The following is a 26,531-nucleotide window of genomic DNA, read 5'->3' as shown; positions in this document are numbered from 1 at the left end:
AGGAAGAGGAGGGGGAGGAGGAAGAGGAGGAGGAGGAGCCCTCCTAACTACAACAGTTTGGATGAGGGCTATGAGGAAGGAGAAATGCTGAGAGCTCAGATGAACTGTGGGCCTCTCCCATCTCTCCAGGGTGGGAGAGGGATTTCCTCTCAGAGGTGCAGTGGATGTGAATAGAGGAGAAAGCCAGGGATTGCAGATGTCTCCCGATGTGGGATCAAGGGACCTAGATGACCTCTGACACCAAACACAACAAGGGCTAGAATGAGGAAGTCCTTTACTCTCCCAGGATGAGAGGCAGTGGGTTGTCTCCTGGCCCTGGGTGCAGTGGGGATTCCACAGAGGCTGGACTCTGGCGATCTTTGGTGTCTGCACAGGAGGCTCTTTCTTGGAGGATCATCCGTGGATCAGGAAAGACCATGGAAATTTTGCAAAGGTCCGAACAGTCTTACATTCACAGGAGACTCCACTAACTAGGTGCAGGTTTATGAATTCCCATGACATCAGGTAGGCGCCACTTAAACAAAATTGCAGAAAAGCCAATCGTCAAAACAGAAAAGGAAAAAGATGTGTAAGTCCCCTGTCATGTGGGGATTTTTAAGGATAAGCAGAAACATGTTCATCTTATTCCCTTGAGTGTATTGGGTTCCTTGGAGACACTGTAACAAAGTACCACACACTGGGTGGCTTGAAGCAACAGAAATTGTTTCCATCGCAGGGTTGGTTCCTCCCAGAGGCTCTGAGGGAACATTGGTCCCACGAATGTCTCCTGGTGCCTGGCCGTTGCTGGCCACCCTCACCTTCTCCTGGCATTGCTCCAATGTGGGCCTCATCTTCATGGGACAGTCTTATCTCTTAACTAATCACATCTTACGAAGACCCTATTTCCAAATATGATCACATTTTGAGGTTCTAGGTAGGCTTGAATTCTGAGGGACACTATTCAACTCGTTACATGGAGTCAACACACTCTGAGAGTTGAAGGAGCTGTATGATAGCTGTCTGTCAATATGCATCAATTTAATATTTATTAATTGAAGGCCACTCCACTAGGAGAGGGAGAGAGAGGTTAAGGAGATAGGTGTAATTCCCGACCACAAGGCTAAGTTGGAAGGGTGGAAAACGGAAACATTTAGGAGTTCACTGCACTTTATATTTTACTTTGGTTTTGGGTTTACATTTAAAATATAGTTCCTATTGCTGTGAAATAGAGATGAGGTGTTCATTGAAGGTGAAATTCAGAACTCAGGGAGAAAGAGTACTGATGTAGAAGCGTGGCCCATCATTTCATGACATATACTTTGCCCTAGATTTTCTCTGATCCTTGAGTAATTGAGATGATTTCAAGGTGTGTTGCTCTCAACATGACCCCAGAAAGAGAGCATTTAAGACTCTGTGTCCATGGGACACCAGTTTTGGACCCTCTCTTTTCAGGAGGGATCTCTCCCCCCCCCGCCCCTTACACGTCTCTCTCTCTCATCTTTTAAATAAAACGTTTTGCTCTTGGGGGGAAAAAAAAGTCTATGTGTCCAAACCATACACAGTAGGTTAGGAATCAAGATTTTACACAGAGAACTTCAAATACAATCTTTTCTGCTTGATCTGTTCAGTTTTGTTTTGTAGATACGACTTCCCAGCTGAGGCTTCAGTAGTGCTTACTGCAGGACGGAGCACTACTTGCTCTTCGCCTGGGCACGTCTTATTTATATATTCTGCACAGTCGACTCCTTCAGTGGTCACATGTCAGTCATGGATGACTGGCAAGAATGAGTTTCAAATCCCTAAAGTGAGTTCCAACTATGACAGAGGTTCTTTCCTGGAGTGGGCAGTCCTTCCAACTCAAAGGCACTTTCAAACTTGATTGCAAGGAACAGTCCAGTCAAGATTAGGAAGGCTTTTCTCTCGGCTGTTCTGATGTCACCAGTAGGTGGACAGCCCCCATGCAGAATGCTGATGAGCTGATTTTACAGAAATCAGCTTTAAAATCATCTCACAGAGTACCCTTTAACCAACCCTCCCTCTGCGGAGCCCAGCTTTTCATGGCCTGAGAATAAAATTCTGGAAAGAGAAATTGTCTTTCTGGCTTTATCTTCATCTAAGACCCCTGCTTTAGACTCAAATTTCTGAACTGTAATCAAAGTCTGGAAATTAATAGCTTTCTTTATCTATACCTGTCTGTCATCTTTAATTTGAGCTTACTTTGCTTGCTATAAACCCAGCAGTGTGGGGAAGTCTTTCTGAAATGAAAAATTTTTCTACTTTTATCTATCTTTATGTAATTTACATATCTTTATTAGGACTTTTCACTAAATTTTATTCCAGAATTCAGAGCTGCTGGTACCTTCCAAAGAGAGTCAAAATCGTATTCTAAATTTTGCATCCTTTACTCAAGAAATGAGATGTCACTCCCCAAAACTCTAGTTGCTTGACCAAGTCACCACTCGGAGAGGGAAATCTCTTTCTCTATGTCTTCAAATAACTCCATGGAAGATGCGCTGTAGTGCTCATTTTTAATGTGATTTTTGTTACTGACACCAAAACATGTCTATTTCTGCTCTAAAATGAATTTAATAACATATTCCTGGGACACTTGAAGTTTTTCATGTGCATACAGAATTTTTCACATGTAATTCAGAATTCCTAATAAAATGTTTTCTTTTCACTCTTCTCATTAATGAACAGTGGAGTGCCATAGGGACTTCTTTTGTACACATTTCCACAAAATCTCTGTTCTAGAGTAGTTTGAGTCTAAACTCCCATGCTTGGAAAAGATCTGGGAGTGTTTCAGATCCAGGTCGGTGAGCAGGACATCAACTAGGAGCTCAACTGGATGGCATTTTCTGTTTTACTGAGCTGACTCTTTAAGTTAACGGTATAGGCTTTTTATGGTGTGTGTGTGTGTGTGTGTGTGTTGATTTGGTTTCTTGGTTTTCATTTGGTTCTGTTGGCCACCACCTCAGTAGGTCCTTGAGCTCATGCAGGATAGAAATCAAATGTGACTCACAAAGAGAGGGATAGGGTCGTTTATTGCAATTGATTCACATGGAAAGCTGGCTTCCCCAGAGACAGAATGGCAAGGACAGAGACTGTCCCATTGTCCCACAGGTAGAGTAGTGACAAAATCAAGGGGTCAACAGTATATGCATGGTTCTGAGGACCAGAAATTAACATACTCCTAAGCTGCGTTGCCATCTTCGTGTGCCAATTCCATGTGATCACAATGTGCTTAAAAATGTGTGATGTTCCCCCTGCACCTAGTACCTTTTAGCCTATAAATGCATTTAAATGAGAGTCTCAGTTACTTTCAAGCAAGCAGCTGTGGTCAGATCCCCTGTTTGTCTTGAACAGTGGATGTGGCTGGAAATGGCGTCCTGCCACTTATCTTAAACATAGAACCTGCTGTCCTTTCTACAGTCACCAACCAGACTATAATCATGCTATATGCTACCTCATTTCTACCCAACAGCTCCGTCCTCAGTTATAAACCTAAATTGGAATTGAACTCGTCACGGGACTCAATTATAGAGCAATCTCGATTTAGTAAAAAGAAGCCCCTGGCTTATACCTAACGTAGATCAGGGAGTTATTTCCACAGTGGCAGGTGGCCTTCTCCAGTGCAGCCTGAGAGCAGCGGGAGGTGGCCCCATCAGGCTGGGACCCAGGGAATCTGGGCCAGAGCTCCTACTTTCCATTCCCAGCAGCACCTGCTCTTGGAAGGACAGGACTGGAATGAATTTCCTAGTCCCCCTCCCTGGGCTTCATGAAAAAGCGCAGCCTAAACAAAACACATGTTTACAACCCTTCTGTGCCAGAGCAGATGGTGGCCCAGCGCATCAGTACTGCTCGGATAATCCTCACTCCCTGGTGTAACTATTGATGTGACAGGCACAGGTGTTCTGTCTGGGAAGACAAGAAATATATTAGGAAGTGCTCCTCAGGCCGTTTGCAGTTAAATTGCAGTAAAGACGCAATCTGGACTCTCAGCCCGTGTTTTTCTCTGCTTGCCCTCCTGGAAATGGCTTTACTGAGAGAGTTTTAGCTTTTGTTTGTTTATTTGGTTGAATAGTCTCTGGAAAGAACACACACAACCCTACTGAGCTGGAGCCTCTTGTTTCATTCCCCTCATTCACGACTACTTCTCTACTAAAACTAAACTAAGGTGACGGTAACGGCTCCATGTTCAAAGACGCTGGGCAGCCCCGCTTGGCTTTGGAGAGCCGCTCTGGTCTTGATGGTGCAGTCACAGATCCTCATATCATGGCCTCTAGGAAAGGGAAACGTGAATTGCACAACTCTTAAGAAATTTGGAGCACGGATATTTCAGGATTAAAATGATGAATTCCTCTGTCCTTAAAACTAAAGAAAGAAAATGTTTAATAGAGAATGTTTAGCATTTCCCAAATTTTCTGGGGAGGAAGAGGGAGTTTCTTCACATAGCTACAGCAACTTTAAATGGTCCATTTTAAAATGGGTGAACCCACTAGCTTGTAAGAATGTGGTTCCTTCTGGATGATTTCTTGGAGGAAGTAGCATGATTGGGGATGAGGATGACAATGAGTGGCATATGCCTTAGGGATGACACTCAGCTTAGATGTCCCCTTCCCAAGATCCCAATCCTCAAAGCCTTGCTACTTTCTAAAACCAAGGTAGTTTGTGAGAATTTTCCTGGTTTGTACAGAGAGAGCACAGGTGAGCACCTGACTCTGATAATGTTTTCAAGGGCACAGTGATACTGCCTTCCAGACTAAAGGACAGTGGGCTCCTGCTCTCTAAGAGGACACTACAAGGAATATTGGTTCCATGTAGTAACCACTTAACAAGTGGCTCTAGAATTGTATTTCTATAATCTAACCCTGCTCAGAACGACATCTCTAACACCAAAATGTTAGCTACCATCCTAGTTGTTGTTATTTTAAAATTTGTCTGCAGTATTAGAAAATCTTATTATTTGTGCTTAAATTAACAAAGACTTAGGCAGGGAGACATTAAGCCAATGCCTCTGTCGTTCTGTAAAATGTTCATGAATCAGACCCCTAACTCCATGTTCTATGCTTGCAGGGACGGCATGGTTGAGGACCACCGTGGCTACTCTGGGTCGACTAGGGATAACCATGGCCTTTGAAATAGTTTATTTGGTGAATTCAGAATTGTACCCAACAACATTACGGTAATTCCAACACATATGTCCTATTTCTCCTAATTAACTGCAGCCAAATGTTCCTTTAGCCTGCTGCTGTGTTGGCTGGGATGAGCTCATCCAGCAAAGAGATAAGCTTTGAGTTCCATCTGCTTTCTGTATTGCTACCTGCCACCTGTGTGATAGACCTGTTCACCATTAAAATGACCTTATCCACAGCTATGGCTCTGTGAACAAGACACAGCTTGGACACCACTTGGAACTGGAACCGCTTGGTGCCCTTTCTTTGAAGGCGGGCTCAGCCTGCCCTTGCGGCACCGCCCTGTGCCGAGGCTGTGGTGTCTCCTCTGAGCTCAGTGCAAGCCTTGCTCCTGTGAGCAGCTGGTTATTGAAGGACATCCAATGGTGCACATGGTGTAGGGCAAACCGGCCTCCTTGGCTGGAGAAATATCCCAATGGGCACATCTTGCAGTCAAGCAAGGGTACCAAGGTGGCACGTGTGTCACGGAGCAGGCCAGCTAGTGAGCTGCTGATGAATGAAGGTCAGTCCACCAACACTGCAGCTTCCTCACGACCCTCGCTGGGAAGCAGTCAGCAAGGAAAGGGCTGGAGTACAAGAGAATAGTTGTTTTCAGAGTTAAAAATGGTAGAAATGGAAAGTGTGGCCACGATTTCTCTGCTATTTAATATGTCTGAATATCATAATTATCTTGATTTTTTTTAAATTTGAATGCTTTTCACTTAAAACCATTTTTCATTCTGCAGAAACTTTGGGGTTTCGCTCTGTTCGGGTTTGTGTGATTTTGGGGGAATCATAGCCCCGTTTCTGCTCTTTCGACTGGCAGCCGTGTGGCTAGAGCTACCTCTGATCATCTTTGGTAAGGACTCTGTTACGTGGTGCCCTAAAGGGCTTCCTCCGTCTGTGTTCTTTGTATTAACAGAAGCTGCAGCGACCACGAGGTTTGATGTTGATGACATCTGGTAAAAATAATGTAATAATAAAATGTGGAATCCTAAATGGTTTTAATTTACTTTATATTGAAGAGTGGAGGTAAATGGAGATCCTGTTAGCCTTCTTCTTTAGTTCTGAGTTAAAATTAAATACTGCAAAACTCTTTTATGATTTATGATTTAAAAGTCAGCCTGAAGATTAATTGTGTGTTTTTAAATGTTTGACATCTGTCAATATCAGATCTTATTTGGCTATGATCTAAAAAGGCTATTCTGAAAGAACAGGGCCCACAGACCACCTCCACATTCACTGTAACCTCCTCCACGTCCCTCAAGTTCACGCCTCCTTCCCAGTCCTCATGGATGGTGTGCAGCCACCCAGCCCTGTCTGGGGAGGGACCTCAGGCCTCGGGCAGGGTTTCTCCAGGGCTGTTCCATCTGTCCTGCCTGGAATCTCACACCTCTCTCTGTGCTCTGCAGCAGTCAGGACACAGGATGGCCTTTCTTACCCTGCCCTTCCTCCGTCTCCACTTCCGTACTCTAGGGAGGGAATGTTGCTCATTTGTTGCTCAACAGTTGAAATCCCAATACAGATACTGAGTTCCTGAGACAATCATTCTATTCGTGCAAAACTCCCCTGACAGACAACCAGCTTCTGACCACATGATACCAATGAGCTTAATACAAGATCATTTCAAATTATTTAATCGGATTTGATAATTCTGTGGCCAGCATGAAAGAGCAAAGAGGGCACCATTGTCCCACAAGGACAGAGTGGTCTGGGAGATGTCTCAGCCCAGTCTTCTGAGACTACAGCCCAGCCTGCAGACCAGAGCTGCCCCAGCTGGCACCGGGGCTGGGGGTAGGCCCTTCCCCCCAGAGCTGGCTAGGGAGAAGCCAAGTTTCTAAAAATCCAAACAGTCGAGCCTGATAAATGTTGAAGTCCCCGGAGGAGCACACCACAGGGATGCTGGCCCTGTGGAGCTGACCACAGAAAGCTGGGAGGACGGAAGTAATGTCCAGGCTTGGTCTGGAGATGAGAAGAAATGACACATGTGGGCTGTGCTCCAGGCCATGGGAAGGCCCAGGGCAAGAGGAAGACAGTGTCCTCGAGCCCCAGCAGGTTAAAGGATAGAGTCCAGAGTGTGCCTTGGGGCCTGAAGGGAATTGTCACCAGGGGAAGACAGGTCACAGAAGGTCTCCTCAGACGTGTGGAGGCTTTGTTCTTTATCCAAACAGCAGTGAGAAGCTACCACAAAGCTTTACATGGGGTGACACAGCTAGATTTGCATTTTAGAGATGGGACTCTGATGGCAATTGTCAAATGAATTGGAAGGAAACCGTGCTAGTGGAGAGATGATGGAAAGAATGTCGTGGTTTAGGAAGAGAACTTTGTGACCTGGTCTAAGCAGAAGCTGGCAGAGGGAGGGAGAGGAGCAGACGGACACAGGAAGCACTGGGAGCCAGACTGGCAGGCAGGACAGTGGACAGGGTCAGCAGAGCAGTGGTATGGCAGCCCACACCCCCAGGGGAAACCACAGACCAGAAAGGCACAGAGTCAGTCTGCAGGAGGCGGTGTGACAAGGGGATCCTGAAAGTATCCAAGTCAAAATGTTGAGAACCCAGGACATCTGGTGTCAACAAGCCCAGAAGAGACGTGTGGACTGGGGATGGGGATTTGGGAGCATCTGAGCACAGATTACCAGTGAGGCTGGGGGAGTGACTGGGAATTAGGACACCGGAGATGGGGAGGGGTGTGAGAGGAGGGGAGGAGAAACAGGCAAGCCGGGAAGGTGGGAATCTCGCAGGGTGGGTACGAGAAGGATCCACCAATAAGGCCCAGAAGCAGCCCCACTGGATCTGGGGAAAGGGGGCAATTGGGGACCTGGCTGGAGCAGGGCCAGGAAGGGCCCAGGGCAGAACCCAGATTGGAACAGCATGAGCTGCAGTCTGAGAAGCGTGGTATGTTGGAACTGGCTCCTGATGGCTCAGCAGGGCCATACGTGATGTCTTCAAGAATTATGCGAGCCAATCGTTAAATACAGCCGTCATTTAAAAACACAGTAGTAAAATACATTAAACACAGGGATAATAAATACTCAACAGCTCCTAACTCATTTTCCTGTGTGTGTTCTGAGGGTCACTTACAAGGACCATTTCTTTGCGCTGGAAATACCACAGAACTGAAGGTGACTGTCCAGTGCCTCCCAACGCTGCGTTCAGGGAGGTCATGCTGGCAGCTGGAAATAGCCGCCACGGTGAGGGCATTCACACCATGGAAATGGGCAAAGCTATGAGCCAGGGCTCTATTTTCCAGAGCTGGTTGTTAAACGTTTGCCAGCACACGACTGGGACATGAGGAAGTGGAGGAAATAGGAGAAGGGCTCCAAAGGGCAGAGAAGGGAGGATGGCCACGGTGAAGATGAGTCAGCTCTTGGAAGGTAAGGGTTCCAGTGCGTTCCAGTGCTCCCACCAATAGGTCGAAGGTGCTGGAGTGAGTACCCTGACTAACCAGTCAGCAAGAAGTCAAAACAACAGACACGGGGGCCTTGCCATCGGGCAGAGGCAGGGCCGAGTCCTAGAGTGTAACGCGATGGAGGACGGAGAGGATGCTTTTAAGCTGTGGCCTCAGGAGCGGGTGGAGGCATCCCTGTCTGGTGGCTGTTTCCTGTGGAGCAGTGAGAGTCAGTGCCCCATACTCGGGCACCACACCAGGACGTCCGGTCAGCGACCCACAGCACCTAGGAAGGAAGTCCCGTAGGATTGTATCTCCTGGTGACATCGCCATCTTAGTCGACCCAAGTACATGCCATGGCACTGGCACAGCAGTGAGGTCACCTAAAGACACTCCCCAGGACCCGGCCCTGTTGTTAAATGACACGTAACTGTAGTTAGCTAAGTGGACGGACAGGTGCCTTCTGAGGGTGCAGGGAGCCAGGTGCCCCCAGGGCCGAGGAAGGTGGAGAGCCGCTGAAGCCCGGAAGCTGCTGGGGCAGCAGAGTGCTGCTGTTGTCAGGTGCCACTGAAGATCAGTGAGTGTGGCAGGCGCATCTCCTGTGTCCCCAGCGGTAACGCCTCTCTCTCTTCCACAGGTGTCCTGGCGTCGGTCTGTGGTGGCCTCGTGATGCTTTTGCCTGAAACCAAGGGCATTGCCTTGCCAGAGACAGTGGACGATGTGGAGAGACTTGGCAGGTATGGTTCAGAATTCAAAACCTCTCAAACAAAAACAGCATGTTATTTTTTATGTTTATTTAAATTTTTGGTAGTGTGGATTGAACCCAGGGGTGCTTTACCACTGAGCCACACCCCCAACACTTTTTATTTTCTATTTTGAGACGGGGTCACAATGAGTTACTTAGGACCTCACTAAATTGTGGAGTCTGGCCTTAAATTTACAATCCTCCTGCCTCAGCCTCCTGAGTTGCTAGGATTATAGGCATGTACCACCATGTCCTGTTTAAAAACAGAATTTGAAACCATGGGGGAAAAGAAGTGAGGTCTGTCTGTATGGAGTGACATAGGAAGCTTCTCAGGGTTCACCACAAAGTGAAGCATGCACAATGTTACAATTTTGATTAAAAACTAAACCTATATAGCAATCCCTCCCTATAGCTATATGGAAAGAAAGATGACAGACAAAAACAGATTGATAAGTAAATGACAGGCAAATAGAAATAGATAGACAATATAGATGATAGATACACAAGCAAATGGATAGGTGGGTAAAAATAGACACATAGGTGATTGACAAATTATTGATAGATAACATGGATAATAAAGACACATAGATGATAGATACATAAATAGATACATGGATGGATGGATAGACATAGAGAGGAGTGAGAAAGAGAGAGAGACTGAGTTTTGGAGTGGGTTATTTAAATAGTATTCAGGTTATACATTGATTAATATCCAACCAATATATAAATTTGAGGAGTAATATAAAAAATTCACATTGTACAAATTCTCATTTTCTCTCTTAAATTTTTCATCATAAAAAGGTAGAAAATGTGGATATAATGATGTGTAGTGAAAATGTAAAACAATAATTTATACCCTCAAGGATGGAAGTGGGCTGGGAAGACATGTGGGACAGAGGACAGTCTTTTATCACATCTGTAGTGTTAGGTTTTGTTTTGGTTTTTTCCCCCTTTAGAACATATGGTCTGGTATTATATGTGTAATTTTTAAAAAATGATTAACAACTAACTTAAAAATTAAAAATCAATCTTAATGACCCAGAAATTAAGTATATAGACCTTTAAATCTTTAAGAAATGTATGAACAATATTTATTTAAAAGACTGAGTTTTAGGGCTGGGGATATAGCTCAGTTGGTAGAGTGCTTGCCTGGCATGCACAAGGCCCTGGGTTCTAGTCCCAGCACCGCGCGCGCGCGCACACACACACACACACACACACACACACAGACCGAATTTTACTAAACTCTCCTTTGCTTGTTGAGGAGAGAGTAGAAGCTGATACGGGTAGCAGCACCTGTGTGATCAGTGGTTTCACACATGCTGTTCCATTTTGGCTGGGAAGTCAGCAGGTTTCCCACCGTTTCGGCACCAGGACCGGCCGTGCTCTCTGGATACACCCGGGGCTCCCCCTGGGCTAGATTCACTTCAGCTGCGACCTATTTGTGGCTTGTTTTAAGTCGTGAGATCCCTCCAGAGGCCTGGACAGTCCCCTCTTCAGAGCCTCCTTTTAATGGGGCGCAGCTGCCCTCCCCCGAACTTGGTGTGGTGGAGACCAAATCGTAGCCATATTCCATTGGCTGCCTACTGACAGGGCAGGCCAATCAGAAGGAAGGGGCGTTCCCTCCAAGGACCCGGGCGGTGCCTGCGCTGCCCGGGAGGCAGTTGTGCCTCTCCTTCCCCGGGACAGTCCTGCCTGAAGTTAGGGGTGGGTGGAAGTTGGTCCTTGTGACACCACCATTTTGTAAAACAAAATTAAGTAAACAAGAGAAATGGGTTTAAAGTGTTAAAACCCCAGAAGTCCTCCGGAGCCTTCTAAGACCCCTAGGTTTGGATCAGGGCATGGGGACTGGGTCAGGAGCCAGGCGTCCCATCCTGTCACCCCAGTCACAACCATGCTAGAAGACCAGGAAAAAAAGAGAATGTCCAAGGAGGTCAAAATGAAGAAGGGGAAAGTAGTGAGGAAGGAAATGGACTTCCCTTAAAATAAGAGTTCACAGTGGAAGAGGAAATTCTCGTGGTCCATGTGCTCCTCACTCCCACCGGGATTATGGGTCAAAGGTGAGGCTGTTGGTGGCCTGTGTGTAGGTCCTTGAGGTCTCCGGGTCTCCGGCACTCAGTGGGTGGATGCCTTCTTCATCAGATTCACTGCCTCACTAGTGACCCTCCATGCCAGTATTCCAACAAGGGGACCGGCATTCTCCTTGTGGTCCTGCCGCACTGGCTGGACCTGTTTAAATCGAGCAATGTGCTCTGCTTAATTCAGGGGTTTCCTAACTCACCAGGAAAGAATACAGGAAGAGGGAGTCATCTGAGATCAGGATGCTTCAGCGACAGCAGTCATATTGAAATTAGATTACTGGGAGAGATGGGAAAACTACTGTCCAATATTTTTGTTTGATAACTGATATATAAACATGAAGAATTATACCAACAAAAAATTTTTAGTTACACAGATTCTTTTTAATTTTTTATGTTTGTGATTTTTCATAAGAAGCTAGGTGAATGAATTATATCTAGTCCCTACCCTTGAAAAGCGATCTGTTGGAAGTATGATTTACAGTCCTATAAATTAAGCACATGGATTACGGCCCGTGATTATTTACTCAGGAACAAGACCACTTAGTACCAAGGGAAACCTGTTAGCATGCTCCCTTCTAAAGGCGCAGCGAATTATTCTACCATTTCTGCTGCTTTTGTTCACGTCAACAGCTCACTGCCAAGCCCTGCTGTGTAGTAGAAATTCACAAGGAAGCTGCAAGCCATAATGCTAATGAACCACTCTGTAGGGTCCAAAAGCAGACCAAAAATCTCTTTTGTAACCTCTGAGTCAGGTTGTTAGGAGGTTTGCCTCTTGTTGGCTTTGATGAAAGCAGTGCTCGTGAGCGCGAGTTGTGCAGTCTTTCAGGAGGACTCTGTCTTTCCTCCGTTGTTTCATAAGTTCGTATTCTATCAATATCACAGGAAAAAGGAAACCCAGGTTTCCAGCGCTCACCTTTGAGGGCCCTGCCAAGCCCGCGGGAAGGAGCTGTCAGAAGACCACCCTCCTGGAGATGCGGAGCCTCTAGAGATGCACCTGCGTGTTCAGCTCCCTGGTGTGGCACGATCCAGTGTATTGAGTGCCATATGAATACGTTCAAACTATCCGAAGTCTTTTTATATGATGTTGGATGAGTTGGGGTTTATCATGCTTTCAAAGTTTCTGGAAACATGTAATATGTGGCCCATTTAGCCAAGAGCTGCTAGGTACACAGTACTTTTTGTTTTTTATTTTTTCCTGATGTTGGAGCAGCGGTCCCTGACTCTTACTATTGAAGAGAAACAAGAGAAGCCTCCACCGTGGATTCTTATAATAGCTCCATCAAAAATTCAGGATGAGCTGGACTGCCATCCCAACAACTTGGGAGGCTGAGGCAGGAGGATCACACGTTCAAGGCCAGCCTCAGCAACTTAGTGAGATTCTGTCTCCAAATAAAATTAGAAAACAGGGCTGGGGACATAGCTCAGAGGTAAAGCACCCCTGGGTTAAATCCCTAGTACCACACACACCAAATGCAGTCTGTGCAAACCAAGGATCTAGGAAAGTTGTACAGAAATGTGTTCATGAAATCCCACGAAGGGATGTAGCACCAAACTGAGTGTTCTGAGAGCAGGAAGGAGGAGGATATGGGAATCCTCTCAACGAAGAGACTAGACTGAGGACTTGGGCCACACGGGGCCCAGCCTGCACCGTCTCTGTTCACTTACGTTCCGGAAGCCATCCCAGCATGGACAGGTCAGCCGTCCCTCCTGTCCACCTCCTCTGCAGCATCTAAGGTTCCAGGCACAGTTAGGTCTCATTCCATAATAAGAACAGATCCACTGGACAATTTGGGGTTTGGCTCTATTATTTATAAAATCAGGTTTGGGTCCTGAGATTATTCAGGATGTTTTTGGTCCTCCTTTAGTGGAACCTGGAGCCACAGATTTGTTCTTTATTCAACAAAACCCGTGGATTATGAGTCCCTGGGTCTTAGGGTTCTAAAAGTGAGGAGATATTTATGTTGCACCTGTGGGTTCAGTTGTGATGGTGCCTGTGGTAGAGGGTGGAACCCACAGACAGTTCTCCTTTCACCTTGGCACTCTGGGCTTGTCCTGGGGAAAGCTTACGTTTTCATTAAAGGAAAGGTCATGCTAAAAAGAATTAGCAGCAGCTTTTTATAAATGACTTTATACTTATTAATTAGGGATTTGAACTTTCCTTTCTGTTATCAAGACTTTCGAAACCAGGAACTTAAAAAAGAAACATAGTGTTCTGCTTTGTGTGCTACATCTGTTATACTTTCAGAGTCAGTATATATCATATGCCAAATTTTTTTAAGGAGAAACTTTGTGCGCATGGGTAAAATGGGTACCAAAGGGAAACCTTGCCAATGAAGAAGAACATTTCTCTGTGTGGACATACACACGTGTGATAGCACGTAAGACATGTGTGCTGATTCCAGAATAAACTCCTTAATCCTTAAAGCACAATCAGAATTGAATACGAACGCTCACACTCAACCATGATGTCAGCACAGCCTTATGAGAACGTGATAATGCATTCACCCTGCGCTCATGGACATTTGTGCTTTTAATTTTTTTTGGCACCTCTTTGCTGTAAGATGGCTGTTGCTTTTTGATACCATCACCACCTAGTTGTATCTGGAGGTGATATTTTTGTTTGGCAACAATAAAAAATTTTAAATTGTTTCAAGAATCCATTCTTTCTCTTCCTTTGGAACACGTGTCGCTGTAAAACACTGAAAGCATAAAAAGCACATGCCAAACCGTGCTAATCAGTGATGGAAAACAAGCAGCCCACCTTCAACACGGGTTTCTTGTTCCTTTATAAGATCTTGACACCATCCCTACAATTAGATGTGACCCAGAGTAACATGCAGACTCTTGGCTGGTCTTGTATTACTCTTCCATTGTCCAGATCACACCACGATACACAGCTCTCTGCGTCCCCTGGGCTGGGCCAGAGTCGAGTCATCAATAACAGATTTCATTGCTGGGAATAGAACCTGTTCTCCTGATTCCCCATACAGGGGGCAGCTGTGAGAACATTCAGCCCAATGCCAAAGGACAGACTTTAAAGATAGCATCAGACCAGTGTTAGTGGATGGGGGTCAGTGTATGAGGGACTTCCTCAGACTTCTCGGCTCCCTTCTCTGCGATCCTACAGGCCTCTTACTCCTGTAAGCAATGGTTCCTTATGAAAACAAGCTAACTCACTGTAGTTTGTTCATTTGAAATTGGTAAGAAGAATGTAGAACATGAAAATATCGAAACTCAAAAAAAGAAAATATCGAAAATCTCCACCCCACCCACCAAAAAAAAAAACTCAAAACAAAGTAAGTACAGAGTTTATTTTCAACAAATGGCATAGCTGTGTTGCCTTATTATTAAAGAATCCAGTAGGTCCATGAAAAATTTATCCACGATAGTACAAAACGGGCTGAGGGTCGGCAGCAGCTGTGTACAGTGTCTCGGTTTGATTACTGTCGATTATTTCTGAGCACTCTGAATTCCTTACCCACGTTCCAGCTTCTAGGTAAGTGGATGCTTCGCTCTATCTCCCATTCAGTTACTCCTCATTATTCCTTCAATCCAATTCACGAACCTTGAGACGCGGACGTAGACGCCTGGCTTATTGGGACGAGCGCACCCAAGGCCCCAAGAAGTGACTCCTTGCAAAATGTATTTGTCCTTCTCGAAGCAAACCAGAGGCCCTCCACTGTCCCCCTAGATGGAGAGAGGGAAAAATCCATATGAAGATTAAACTTCTTTGATTATAGGATGCCACCTTCTACCATCAGTGTGTAAGTTTCCCCAGGATTTGAAGCCAGGAAGAAACTTATTGACGTATCCTTTGAACCTCCGCAGCATTTAAGTACTTAGCGAATCCTATTCAGCAAAACCACCCTGTTCCATTTTCCCTGGGAAATGATCCCTGTGGATGCTGCTGCCTGGAGGCTTCTTTGAGGCCCAGCCAGCCTGAGCACAGTGGTCAAGTGGTACAACTGGTTTCTGGCCACCCTTTCCCTCCCCCAGACCCCGTCCACCAGCACAGCTCAGGGAGGCCTGTGGCCTGTGGCAGCTGCGGTACTGAACACACACCCTGACTGCCCTTCTGGAACTCGAGGCCTGAGAAATTATCCCAGATGTTCTACCTACATCCAGGGTCTGAGCAGAGGGTTTCTCGACAACATTGAGACTGGCACTTGGGTTGTGATTCCTTCTTGACTTTAAATACTGCAATGTCTAAGGGGCTGAGACAGGCCAGCCCAAGACCAGCTTGGGTCTCTATAACCCTTTCTTACCTGGCAGCTGTCAGTGCCACCGTCCAAATGCCCAGCACACAGCTCTGTTGGTTTGACTCTGCCGTTCAGATACTCATAGCGATTGCACACCTTATTCTCGATCACAGGCAGATGGGCCTCCTTGAGAAAACCAGCACCAGAGGTCCCTGTGTTTAAAGAGTAAAGAAACCATTACTGGACCCAGCATATGCTCAGGAGGAGACTTCAGAACGTCAGAGCAGCCGCAAAGAGTCTCTTGTCTGTGTGGCCGTGTGCTGTGAGTATTCATATTATAATATTATTAAAATATTATAACTTTAAAAAGTGATAGCTAATATAATAGGTGGCAGTTGTCCTGATTCACTTTCTAATCCACATTTCTTGAACAGTTAGGGAGAGGGAACATTTTCCTATACATTTGTTTTACTAGTTGCATTTCTTCTTTTGGTGAAAACTGATATTTTTTCTTTGCCAAATTGAAATAGAGCATTTGCAGAATTGCCAAAGGAAATAAATACGGCTTTCCCAGATGGACCCACCCAGGGACATCTCAGTGTTTTCACAGATGATACAGTTTTCCAATTTTGCAAGCCCAGCTTTCACTGAAGTTTTGCAACATATCTTTGCTTTGCTGGCATGGGACAGCCCAGAAATGACGTACTATATCTCTTCCCCAAAGACTGTGACTGAACTTAGATGGTCGATGTGGGTTCAGAAAACTCGCAGTCCATCTGGAGATCACAGGAGCCCTCAAGAGGCCTGTCCCAGGGTCTGGCTGGCAGAGCTGCCTTGGAGGAGGGGCCTGAGAGGAAGAAAGCTGTGGCAGGGAGCGAGGCTCGAACTGAGTAGCTCAGGGCAGACCTCCTTCTCAAACCGTTTGGCCAAAGGTTAAGCTATCCAAGGGTCACTGCTGTCATATCTGCTTTCTGAGCACGACAGACGTCCTGAAGCCAGTGAACAATCCTTGTCAGTGTGACGGGAAGTTGATGGGTCTGTGAGGAAGTGCTGCCTTCCTGTGGCCAAATAGGAGAAGGCACTTCTGGGGGCTGGGAAGCTGTGGGTAATGGGGGACAGAAACCCTTGTGGAGCTGTGAGGAGGGGGCAAGAAGGAAAGCCAGCCGCAGATCCCTGAAGGCACCCCGGATGGCAGGTTGGAGGTTGACCTGGGAGAGCCCCTTGGCCTCAAGGCTTGCTTTGCTTTGGAATATTGAAGCCAGAGAAAGTCTGGAGATGTGAGAGGAGAGGAGAATTATGATCTCACACTGAGAACATGAGTTAATCTGAAGTATCTGGGCTTAAGTTTTGTCATGGGACGACTCCTGGGGAGTGACTTCTGAGATTCATATTCTCAATGGATGTGTGACAGGACCAGGAGAGACAGGAAGCCCAGTGCAGGGTGGCAGTCAGAAGTATGTGGATGGAGAAGGGGGGCAGAAAAACAGTGAATGGACTTAGGAGTCAGGCAGACTGGCCTCTCTCAGGGCTCAACCACCCACAGCTTATGTGATGTCCACTGGTAGTGATGATGGTGGCAGTGATGCTGTTGGTGGTGATGGTGATGGTGATGGTGGTGATGATGATGGTGATAATGATGGTGATGGTGATAATGATGGTGATGGTGATGGTGGTGATGGTGGTGATGATGATGGTGATAATGATGGTGATGGTGATGGTGATGATGATGGTGATGTTGATAGCGGTGATGGTGATGGTGATGGTGATGATGGTGATGGTGGTGATGATGATGGTGATAATGATGGTGATGGTGATGGTGGTGATCGTGATGGTGGTGATGATGATGGTGATGCTGATGGTGATGGTGGTGATGATGATGATGATGGTGATGGTGATGGTGATGGTGATGATGATGATGATGGTGATGGTGGTGATGATGATGGTGATGGTGATGATGGTGATGGTGGTGATGATGATGGTGATGGTGATGATGGTGATGGTGGTGATGATGATGGTGATAATGATGGTGATGGTGGTGATGATGATGGTGATGGTGGTGATGATAATGTGATGGTGATGATGGTGATGGTGATGATGATGTAATGGTGATGGTGGTGTTGATGATGATCATGGCAGTGATGGTGATAATGATGGTGGTGGTAGTGGTTGCTGAGGTTGATGCTGATGGTGGTGCTAATGGTGATGGTGCATAATTTTAGTACTCAGGATAAACTTACAGGGTAGTACAGATCATGAAACTGAGGCTTAAAGATGTCAAATAACTGCCTGAAGTCACATGGAAGATGGTAGAGCCAGCTCACTCCCAGATCCTCATGAGTTTTAGGTTTGTATTTAATCAGTCAAGATGTTGTAGGGGATATGTGTTGGTTTTCTGGCTTCGGATCAGCTTTGTGGCCTACATTCCATAATGCTGTTGAGGGATCTACCTTTTTCCCCTGCCAGACACGAGTGGGTCCTGCCTTCAGCTCCAGGATGGATAGTCCTGGACAGTCCTGGACAGAAGTGGGCACAGAAATCAAGCCTGAGCTTTCAAAGCTGGGCAGACTGTTGCTTGAGCTGTGGGGAAAGTGGCCTCCCCTCCTCCCTGGCAGAGCCAGAGGAAGCACAGTATCCATAGCACAAGGGAGTCACCTGTGTGCCCAGATGGCACCTGGACCATGGTTGGAAAGGACCAGAGGCCTGGAATATCACGGGAGCCACCCTTCTTTAGCTTACTATTCATCCCTGTTTTTATTTTCTTAATACAGTTTGAGCTGGATTTTCTGTCACTTGTAATAAAGAGCCCTGTTGGATACAAACCCCATGTCATTGACAAGAGCCACCCCTCACGCAGGGCTGAGCCTGAACGTGCTCTTTCTCACTGCTTCGCCCACTGCAGCCCTGCAGCCGGTTTGTGGCCTAGGACACCATCAAGGAGTGGGCACTTTCTCACCTACCGCTGGTGAGTGGGAGCCAGGGTTCCAGGTCAGGGCTCACCCCAGGGAGCAGGCTCTCTGCTGTGACATCCTGTACTTTCTCTGAGCCTCAGATTCCTTACTTGTAGAACAGGAACAATGGTGTCTAACTCACAGGAGTTTAGAACATTTAACTTTTTTGTTTCAGTGCTGGGACTGCACCCAGGACCTTGTGCATCCGAGGCGCTCCAGCCCTGCCTTGAAATTTTTTTAATGCAAAACACCTGGGTATACCTGATGCCCCCCAAGATGGACACTTCATTTTCCACTTTCGCTTTCCTTGGCCTCAATGCCTCCCACTCAGAAGTGCAGAGGGGGAAATGAGAGGTCAAGGAGATGAGGTTTCAAAAAACAGTAGGAAAGCACAGAAAGGGGGAAACCAAGTTTGAAATGAACTAGACTGGGTGTTTGTTCGTTTGTCTGGTTTTCACCCTCTTCTTTTTGAAATCCACAAAAAAATCTTTCTTCAAATTAACTTCTCTCCAGCTCCTGCAAAGCCAGTGCTCACACCAACCCTTCTGAGAAAGTGAGGCAGGGACCCTCAAGCCGTGCTGGTGTTCCCACAGCCAGGGCCCACCCTAATGAACACCTTAATATCAGGGTACTTGTAAAGAGAGGAGGGGGTCCCCAGAGTGAAGTACAGGTGCTGGCTGACACCAGATCCCACAGGAAGGCCCCCTCAGCACATACCTATGCTGACCTGGGCCCCGGGGGCTTTCTCTCCTTCCCATCTGTCAGCCTGCCCCTTCCCCGACAGCCTCCCACCCACATTAGACACATGGGTATTTGGGAAGAAGACTAATTCACAACTTTTGTTGTTATTGCTTTACACCAAGTTTTGGAACCCAGTATGGCTAACTTCATATAAAAATGACCTATACCCTGAATTTGTGGGTGGTGTCATCACCTTCTCACCTGGGGAAGCAATGTTCACACTGCAGTCACGGGTTTGGGGACTCCAGGAGACAGTCTCCTTCCTCTTGCCTATGTCCCTTGATAACTGATTAGGGAGGCAGTAAGGTAAGGGTTCAGGCAAAAGTAGGTGGGGGCGGGACCCATTCAGGAGTAGGGACTTGTGCAACTTTCTTCAAATGCTCATTTTGTCATGAAGGCTGTAGGTCAAAGCCAATCCGACACCAGACCTGGAATTCGTCTCACCTTGGGTTTCTCCCCAGCCAGTGATGTAGCACTCCGTCCGGTCAGCAACCACATAATTCGGGGATGGCAGGCAGATGGGGATCACTTTGTCAGTGATGGTGGCAGGTCTGTGAAAGAGAAACATCCAAAGGTATGCGTGGTCACCCTGCGGGAGCCCCTGCATTTACCTGCTCATCGCCCACCAACGATGCCACCTGCCTGGAAGCCCCAGCGCCCAGAGCTGGTATTTCCTCACTTCACTGACTGCAGCTTCTCGTCCTCACATTTGCCTAAAATTTTCTATGAATTCAGCAAATATCCCATTTCATTTAAATAGCTTCAGTTTTGTTCGAGAACCTGCTGGGGGCCGTGGCCTTGGGGAGTAGGGATGACAAGCCTCACTCTGCATGTGTCCTGTGCAGAGCTGGAACTTTGCACCAAGTATAATTTCATATTAATTTGGAGGGCGTCAGTCAGTGGGCGGATCATCTAGATGGAGCAACTCATGAGGCTGCCCCACAGCCAGAGCACGTGTGGCCCCAGCAAGTTGCTCTATTTAGGAGCCTCAGTTTCCTTGACAATAAATGTTCCAACATCGTGGTTATAAGAATATAGTAAAATGCTGGACACTGGTGAAAGAGGATTGGAGTCCTAGGGACATTTAAACATTAGAATTTTGATGTTTAGAGCTGATTCTACTTTAGTAAGTCCAAGAGGGGGAAAGATTGGAAATAGCAGGGCATAGTGGCACACATCTGTCATCCCAGCTACTCAGGAGGCTAAGGCAAGAGGATCACAAGTTTGAGGACAACCTTAGCAACTTAGCAAGACCCTGTCCCAAAATAAAAATAAAAAGGGTCAGGGGGTATATCTCAGTGGCAGAGTGCCCCTGGGTTCAATCCTTAATTAAAAAAAAAAAAAGTGACATGTCCTTTTCTAAAAACCATCATTCAGTGCTGCCAAACTTCAAATCAGATACACTTTCCTGGAGGCACCAGAATAGAGCAGGCCTCTCACATGGATTTCACTCCATAGGTCTCCTCAGGGCCCAATAAACACCTTAGACCCTGGGGTGTGGAGAATGCAGGGGAGGCACTAAGGCTCAGCCCACAATATCACAGAACACTTCCCGGATCTGAAATTTACCAAATTGTTTGTTCAAGCCATCAGATCACCTTGGGAAGTCTCTGGGGACCTAAGGAGACTTGTATTTGCTAGGGGGTTTGGGGGAAAATGCTGGGGATCAAGAGGGGAGTGAGCTGCATTGTGGGGGGCCAAGGGAGCCCACTTCTTTTCTTTCTAGAGTGTCCAAATACCCCAGTGTTTAGCACAACCTCTCAGTGGATAGACCCAAAAAAGTCTCCTGAGTTTGTGACCAGACCCAGAACAGCAGCACCCAGCTCCTGACCACAGCCTTGTGCCACTGGCCCACGCTCGCCACTGTGTCGTCACCTCGTCCTCTGGAACCCATCAGGCCCAAATGTGCATTTCTCAAACAGCTATCTGCTTGTGAGCTGCCTCCACTGGGACCTATTTCCCAACATTCCTAACTTTGTGACATAAGCAAATTTGTCACTGTCATCTTCATAGAACACCACCTCAACAGGAGAAATACAACCAGAGATGACAGCAACGGTATTGTTTGCTTTCATGGAGTTTGGGGCATGGTTTTTGTTGTTGTTTTTCACATTGTGGTTTTTTTAAAGTACTTTGAAATATGTAATCTCATTTGTTTCTCTCAAAAGTATGCTGAGAGGGGACTCTCAGCCTGGAGTCATTTAATCACTCTCTGGTGAACAGTGAGAGAATATTAGAGGTCACAGTTCACCTGGCATTTCAATTCACTCTTTTTCTACCTAAGGAAACTGAATGCTGGTTCCTTTTTCAGGATCAAGGCTGGCATGTGGTAGTATTAGGGCTGAGTCCAGATTTTTTGATGAAGTTTGATGCTTTTTCCCAAAATCTTGCCTTCCACCACATAGACAGCACCTCCACATAGACACCCACCCTACAGTGAGGGCTCATAAAACCCAGGCATGAAACAATGTCCTCACTCTGCTCTGGGCAGGAGCCACAGGTGAGCTCGTACCTGCTCAGCTTCAGCAAGGCGATATCTGCTCTTGTGGGCTCCAGGAACAGTTTAGCCACTTCTATTTCCTGAACATGTGGCTCAAGATTCACTTCTTGGTGTGCGCCCAAGATGACCTTGTATGAGGAAGGCCTTGAAGACCTAGAAAAGACAGTGTCATCAGGAGCAAATTACCATCCAGCCCCTTCACTGGGTCCCCATCTTTGCCATAAATATCACGTTGTCTGCCAAGACCCTCAACTACTGTAATTGGTGACTTCTGAGGGATAAGAAATAAAATTCACAATTTTCCTGAACCTGGCAGTTAAGGATTGGGGACCGACGTGTGTCACAGTGAATCCCTCTGCAGTGCTGTCAACCCAGGCCCACAAAGTCACCTGCACTGGGTCTTTCTAGAGACACTTCTGAACTGTCACACAATTGCCCTGGCAATTCTGCTGAAGGCTTCTGCATATCCACTCCCCAGCACCGGCATCCCTGCCACAGGCGGGAGGAGGCAGGAGATGGGGAGGAGGGAGGAAGCCTTCAGGATGGGCCCTTACATCAGTTACCCAACGTACTTCTCCAAGCAGTGAGCAGCAGTCAGCACCCACTCTGGGGATATTAAACTGCCTCCACAGAAGTGCCTTCCAAATCTAGGAGAAGAAGGGGGGAAAAAAGCCAAGATTTTAGTTCAGAGCTAAAGGCTTCTCCTGCTTCTTTGCAAACCAGAAAGACACATTCATGCAATTTTGATAATGTTGCTGTTCCCAGAAGGAAAGGCTACCAGTCCAACATCAAGATGGCGGGAGCTTAGAATCACACTTCAGCATGGGACTTTCCAGAAGCTTCCGTCTACACCTGTAGGCTCCAGGCACAGCCCGGCCACGGGGAAAAAAACCAGGGGCTCCCACATTAAGTCCTACCCCACAGCTTTGACCTCTTAGCCCTGTGGCTCCAACAGCAGCCACCCTCCAGAGAACTTCCCTGGAGGGAGTTTCTTTTGACAAGACCTATGCCTAATGATGGGTGATGAATCATTCTTCAGGGCCCTGGTGGTCCCGAAGAGCAGTGACCCATGGCAGTCTGCTGATTGCACCTGAGGAACTTGACTTTTTGAAGCTGGCCCCTATTATCACTTGCCCCCATGTACTGCTTAGTCACATAATAATGGGGTGAACCACTCTGAGCCAAATCGTAATGAAAAGAACACTAAAGGTAAGTGTCTGTCCACAGGCACATTAATAAATCGATCAGGAGCTAGGCCACCACAGCATGGAAAGAGCAGATTCACAGTGTGTGGAAGGCCAGGGCTCTTCTAGCAAGGATTCACCGAACACCAGCTCAGGAAAAGCCACCTCCGCAAGAGAGTGCAAGGGAACGTGACTGTGTGTGTGGATGACAGTCCCAAGCAGCGGAGGGGAGGCCCTGGGGTCAGCAAAACCGCTGAGCCCGCACGTGTGAAGCAAGCAAGCCAGGAGACAAGGCTGTGTCCCACCTGTGTTTGACAAGATGTGCCAAGAAGACTGACTTACTATCAAAGCACATCAACTGAAAAGAGAGCCCTACATTTTGGTGATTTCAGAATATAATTCAGTCACGTATTTGTGAATGGGCGAGCAGTCCCTGCCTCAAATTCAAGACTTGCAAAAATGTGCAAAAGTATTTTTTTTTAAGTTTGGATGCCTGATGGGTTGTAGATAATTCTGTTTTTGCCCACTGCCAAAGGGTCACATTTCTGAAAAAATTCCCTTCTTTTCATTTTACCATGAGCTGATGGTATCCATACAAACCCATGAGAAGCGTCTTCAATATTTTTCCAGCAGTATCAGAGCTTGCTGTAGACAATGGTGTCTACAGACTTTGACGATAACATACCAGAGGGTGTTTATTTTTGTTTTGTTTTGTTTTAATCCAGTTTGAGCCACTTTCAAAGTAGAAAACCCAGAATTTAAAAAAAAAAAAAAAGAATTGTGTAGCTTTGTTTTCTCCTTAGAAGAATAGAGGCAGGTGTGGATGTCTCATTACCACGGGTTTGTTGGGAAGGTTTGAGGGCTCTCAGTGAAGGATGGATAAGCTGTTTTTGAGAATGTCCTTACCTTGTCCTAAGACTGATCTGCCAGGGCCAGGAGTGAGCATTGGCCACACACCCTCCTACCACTCTTCCAGAACACTTCTTGGGCTCCACTTTAGGCTTCCCACAATCAAATGAAGACAAGGACGCTGTGACACAAAGTCAGAATAGTCACGTTTGGGTCAAAGGTGTCAACCGTCACATAGTTTAAGATGAATTCACAGCTGTGGGCCAAGCTCAGAATTCATGGCATAGTAAAGCCCAGGCAGGAGAAGTAGCAGAATCACAGGCAACGTCTGGAACATCTTTTCCAGGTTTCAAAGGAGGCAATAGATAACACAGACCCTCTTCTTTGAAGGAATTACAAGTACTTCTTCATTATGGGGAGTAGGGATAAAATAAACTGGTATAATTCATCATTAGAATGACATCTTTACTGAGAAGACTCAGATTGGTACAAATGGCTATTTGTGTTGTCCAACTCAAAATTTAGAACACAGTATCATCCCCAACTAAGCCAGGTGAGGTTTCCTGAAGACCACAGCAATCACCTCCACTGGAAGACATAAAGGTGTTTTATTTCATGTGAATTTATGTGTATGCGTGCCCATGCATGTGCACGTGTGTGTGTGTGTGTGTGTGTGTGTGTGTGTGACTGTCAGCAGCAAGGCTAACTATCTAAGTTGAAATTCTGCCTTCTCTCCGCCAGCTTCTGCACACCTCCTCCAGGGAGCCCCCTTCAACTGCTGTGGGGATGACCTCCACATACCTGCCCTGTTTTCCCTCTACTTAGACTAGCCTGCAAGGTTCCTGGAGAGAGGGACTGGTGTCCGTCTTTGGTTCCCCCATTGATGGGTCTGTAAGGTGAAATACTGCCCATCTTAACCAATGAGAAACGCTACTCTCTAGGGAATTTGGAACCTGGGTTTTCCAAAGACCTTTCCAATTGCCGTGGTCTGTTGAGAGTCTATATGCGAAGCCCTTTCCAAATAGAAGCATGTGATGTAAGGCTACCATCCTCCTTAACAATGAGCTTTATTTATGTTAATAGATTATATGCATAAGCATACTAAAGTAGGTGTACTTTTTACATTTGTATTAAAAATACATGCACGTGCAAAATATAAGTGCTCGAAGAATAACTATGGAGATGATGGTCTCACTATTCCAAACAAAACTTAAAGTTTTTATCTATCTTTCCTTATTTGTTGTTGGTATGGAATATGTAGGTAGAAATGAAAGTTATTGAAGTCCTTCAACAAACGTGTAACTTTAAATGAATATAAGTAAACAAAAGGTATTATATTTAAAGTGGTCATTCCTTCACCCAGGCATTGGTGAACTCAAGGACACTGGGCTGCACAGACCACACTTGGGTTTCCAGAGGCCTTGCTGGGGGCTGTGGTTGTGCAGTCTGTTACTTGTTCTAATCACACTTGACGTTTACACAGATCCTTTCAGGAAAGCTGCTTAATGAAGTGCACAAGTTAATCAATGGTATTTTTTCCTTTTAAAGATGTGCTTTTCCTTGTAAATTAAACATAATGTAAAGGTTGGGGGATTTTATGAAAAATGATCATTAGGGAATTTCCCACTTAAGTCAACAAAATCTAAAATCTCCCAGGGAATGAGCAATAAAATATTTTTTAAGAAAAATGATACAAACAGTTGAAATGGAAAAAATCAAGCCATTTCTCAATCTGAAAAATCCAAATGAAACTACCCAAAACCACACGTGTGCACACAAAAAGATGCCATTAATCTGGGACTATCACCCTGTACAACACTGACCTGAAGTCCTGGAAGAACTACAGTGTGTGATTTTATTCACTTACTCATTCATTCAGCAAATATGCGTTCATATACATAGTACCTGCTACGCACCAGGCCTGTCTCTAGGCCCAGGAGACAGAGGAAATAGGTAAGAGGTCTGCCTTCAACCTTTCCATTCTGGAAGGTCAGGGAGTAAGAAGTTGATACACTGGAAGTTTCAATTGAGACCCAAAAGATGCTCAGGGGTGTTGAAAGACAAAGCCCCGTGCACATTTCTAAGGAAATAGCTCTTCAATGATTCTGGCTTCCTCACCATGTGGAGGTGTAAAAGAAACAGGTTCTCACAGATTGGAGGAAGCTCAAAGAATGGGAAGAGAATTGCTCCAATGGACTGTGAGGTCCCCCACCTCGCCACCACGCAGGGCAGGGCAGGGCAGGTGAACCCTGCACTTGGTGAGCAGCGCTCCCATCTCCCCTCGGAGGCCTTCAGGCCTGCTTCCTGCAGAAGGAAGTAGCTGGCGGATTCCCAGGGCTGCACCTGGGAGGTGACTGAGCCTTATCTCAAGGGAATCTGAAGTGCCTGAGTCCCAGGCACACACCATGAGGCCTGAGGCTGGGATGCCAGGCTGGGTTCCACCTAGAGGCAGCCTGTTGGGGATAAGAACCAACCGGGGCAGGGAGAGGCAGTGGGTGGGCCGTAGGACAGAGTCAAGGTGGAGAGTGAAAGGGAGGGGCTTTCAGGGAAGAGACCTCTGACAGCTTCTGCAGGACAGACAAAAGCACCAGCTAGAGAAAAGGCAGCCATAAACCCACCCTAAGCCCAGAGAGTACAATGCCCTCTCATCATGGTGCTGGCCAAGTAGCATCTTTCCGCCATGCCCATCTCCCTCCCCCCTGATGTCCCTGCAGCCACCCACAAGCAAAGCTAACAGGGCAGGG

At 46.5% G+C, this 26,531-nt stretch overlaps 2 protein-coding genes and 1 long non-coding RNA gene across 4 annotated transcripts in view; 1 reads left to right on the top strand and 2 right to left on the bottom strand.

The window, feature by feature from the left end:
- The window catches only part of Slc22a3 (solute carrier family 22 member 3), a 48,745-nt gene extending 34,723 nt beyond the window's left edge, over positions 1 to 14,022 (top strand). Inside the window, exons 7-10 of the mRNA XM_015498613.2 lie at positions 5,056 to 5,164; positions 5,900 to 6,012; positions 9,178 to 9,277; positions 12,249 to 14,022. Coding sequence (XP_015354099.1) covers positions 5,056 to 5,164; positions 5,900 to 6,012; positions 9,178 to 9,277; positions 12,249 to 12,285 — 359 coding nt within the window. The 3' untranslated portion in view covers positions 12,286 to 14,022. The remainder of the gene's footprint in view (positions 1 to 5,055; positions 5,165 to 5,899; positions 6,013 to 9,177; positions 9,278 to 12,248) is intronic.
- Positions 14,023 to 14,658: 636 nt separating this feature from the next.
- Plg (plasminogen) overlaps positions 14,659 to 26,531 on the bottom strand; it is a 33,199-nt gene continuing 21,326 nt past the window's right edge. For both annotated transcript variants that reach the window (XM_015498611.2, XM_015498612.2), the window contains exons 14-19: positions 23,845 to 23,968; positions 22,327 to 22,401; positions 21,767 to 21,907; positions 19,699 to 19,805; positions 15,632 to 15,777; positions 14,659 to 15,053 (exon numbers count right to left, since the gene is read on the bottom strand). In XM_015498611.2, the coding sequence (XP_015354097.1) occupies positions 14,892 to 15,053; positions 15,632 to 15,777; positions 19,699 to 19,805; positions 21,767 to 21,907; positions 22,327 to 22,401; positions 23,845 to 23,968 (755 nt within the window). In that variant the 3' untranslated portion in view covers positions 14,659 to 14,891. The remainder of the gene's footprint in view (positions 15,054 to 15,631; positions 15,778 to 19,698; positions 19,806 to 21,766; positions 21,908 to 22,326; positions 22,402 to 23,844; positions 23,969 to 26,531) is intronic.
- On the bottom strand, positions 17,900 to 19,692 carry LOC107153108. Its single transcript, XR_001504868.1, has 2 exons — positions 19,456 to 19,692; positions 17,900 to 18,078 (listed from the first exon to the last, which is right to left on the bottom strand). It is a non-coding gene; the product is annotated as an uncharacterized LOC107153108 (long non-coding RNA).

Source organism: Marmota marmota, unplaced genomic scaffold, assembly GCF_001458135.2.
Source record: "Marmota marmota marmota unplaced genomic scaffold, marMar, whole genome shotgun sequence".
Taxonomy (NCBI): Eukaryota; Metazoa; Chordata; class Mammalia; order Rodentia; family Sciuridae; genus Marmota; species Marmota marmota.
This window is presented reverse-complemented; position numbering and strand designations above follow the sequence as displayed.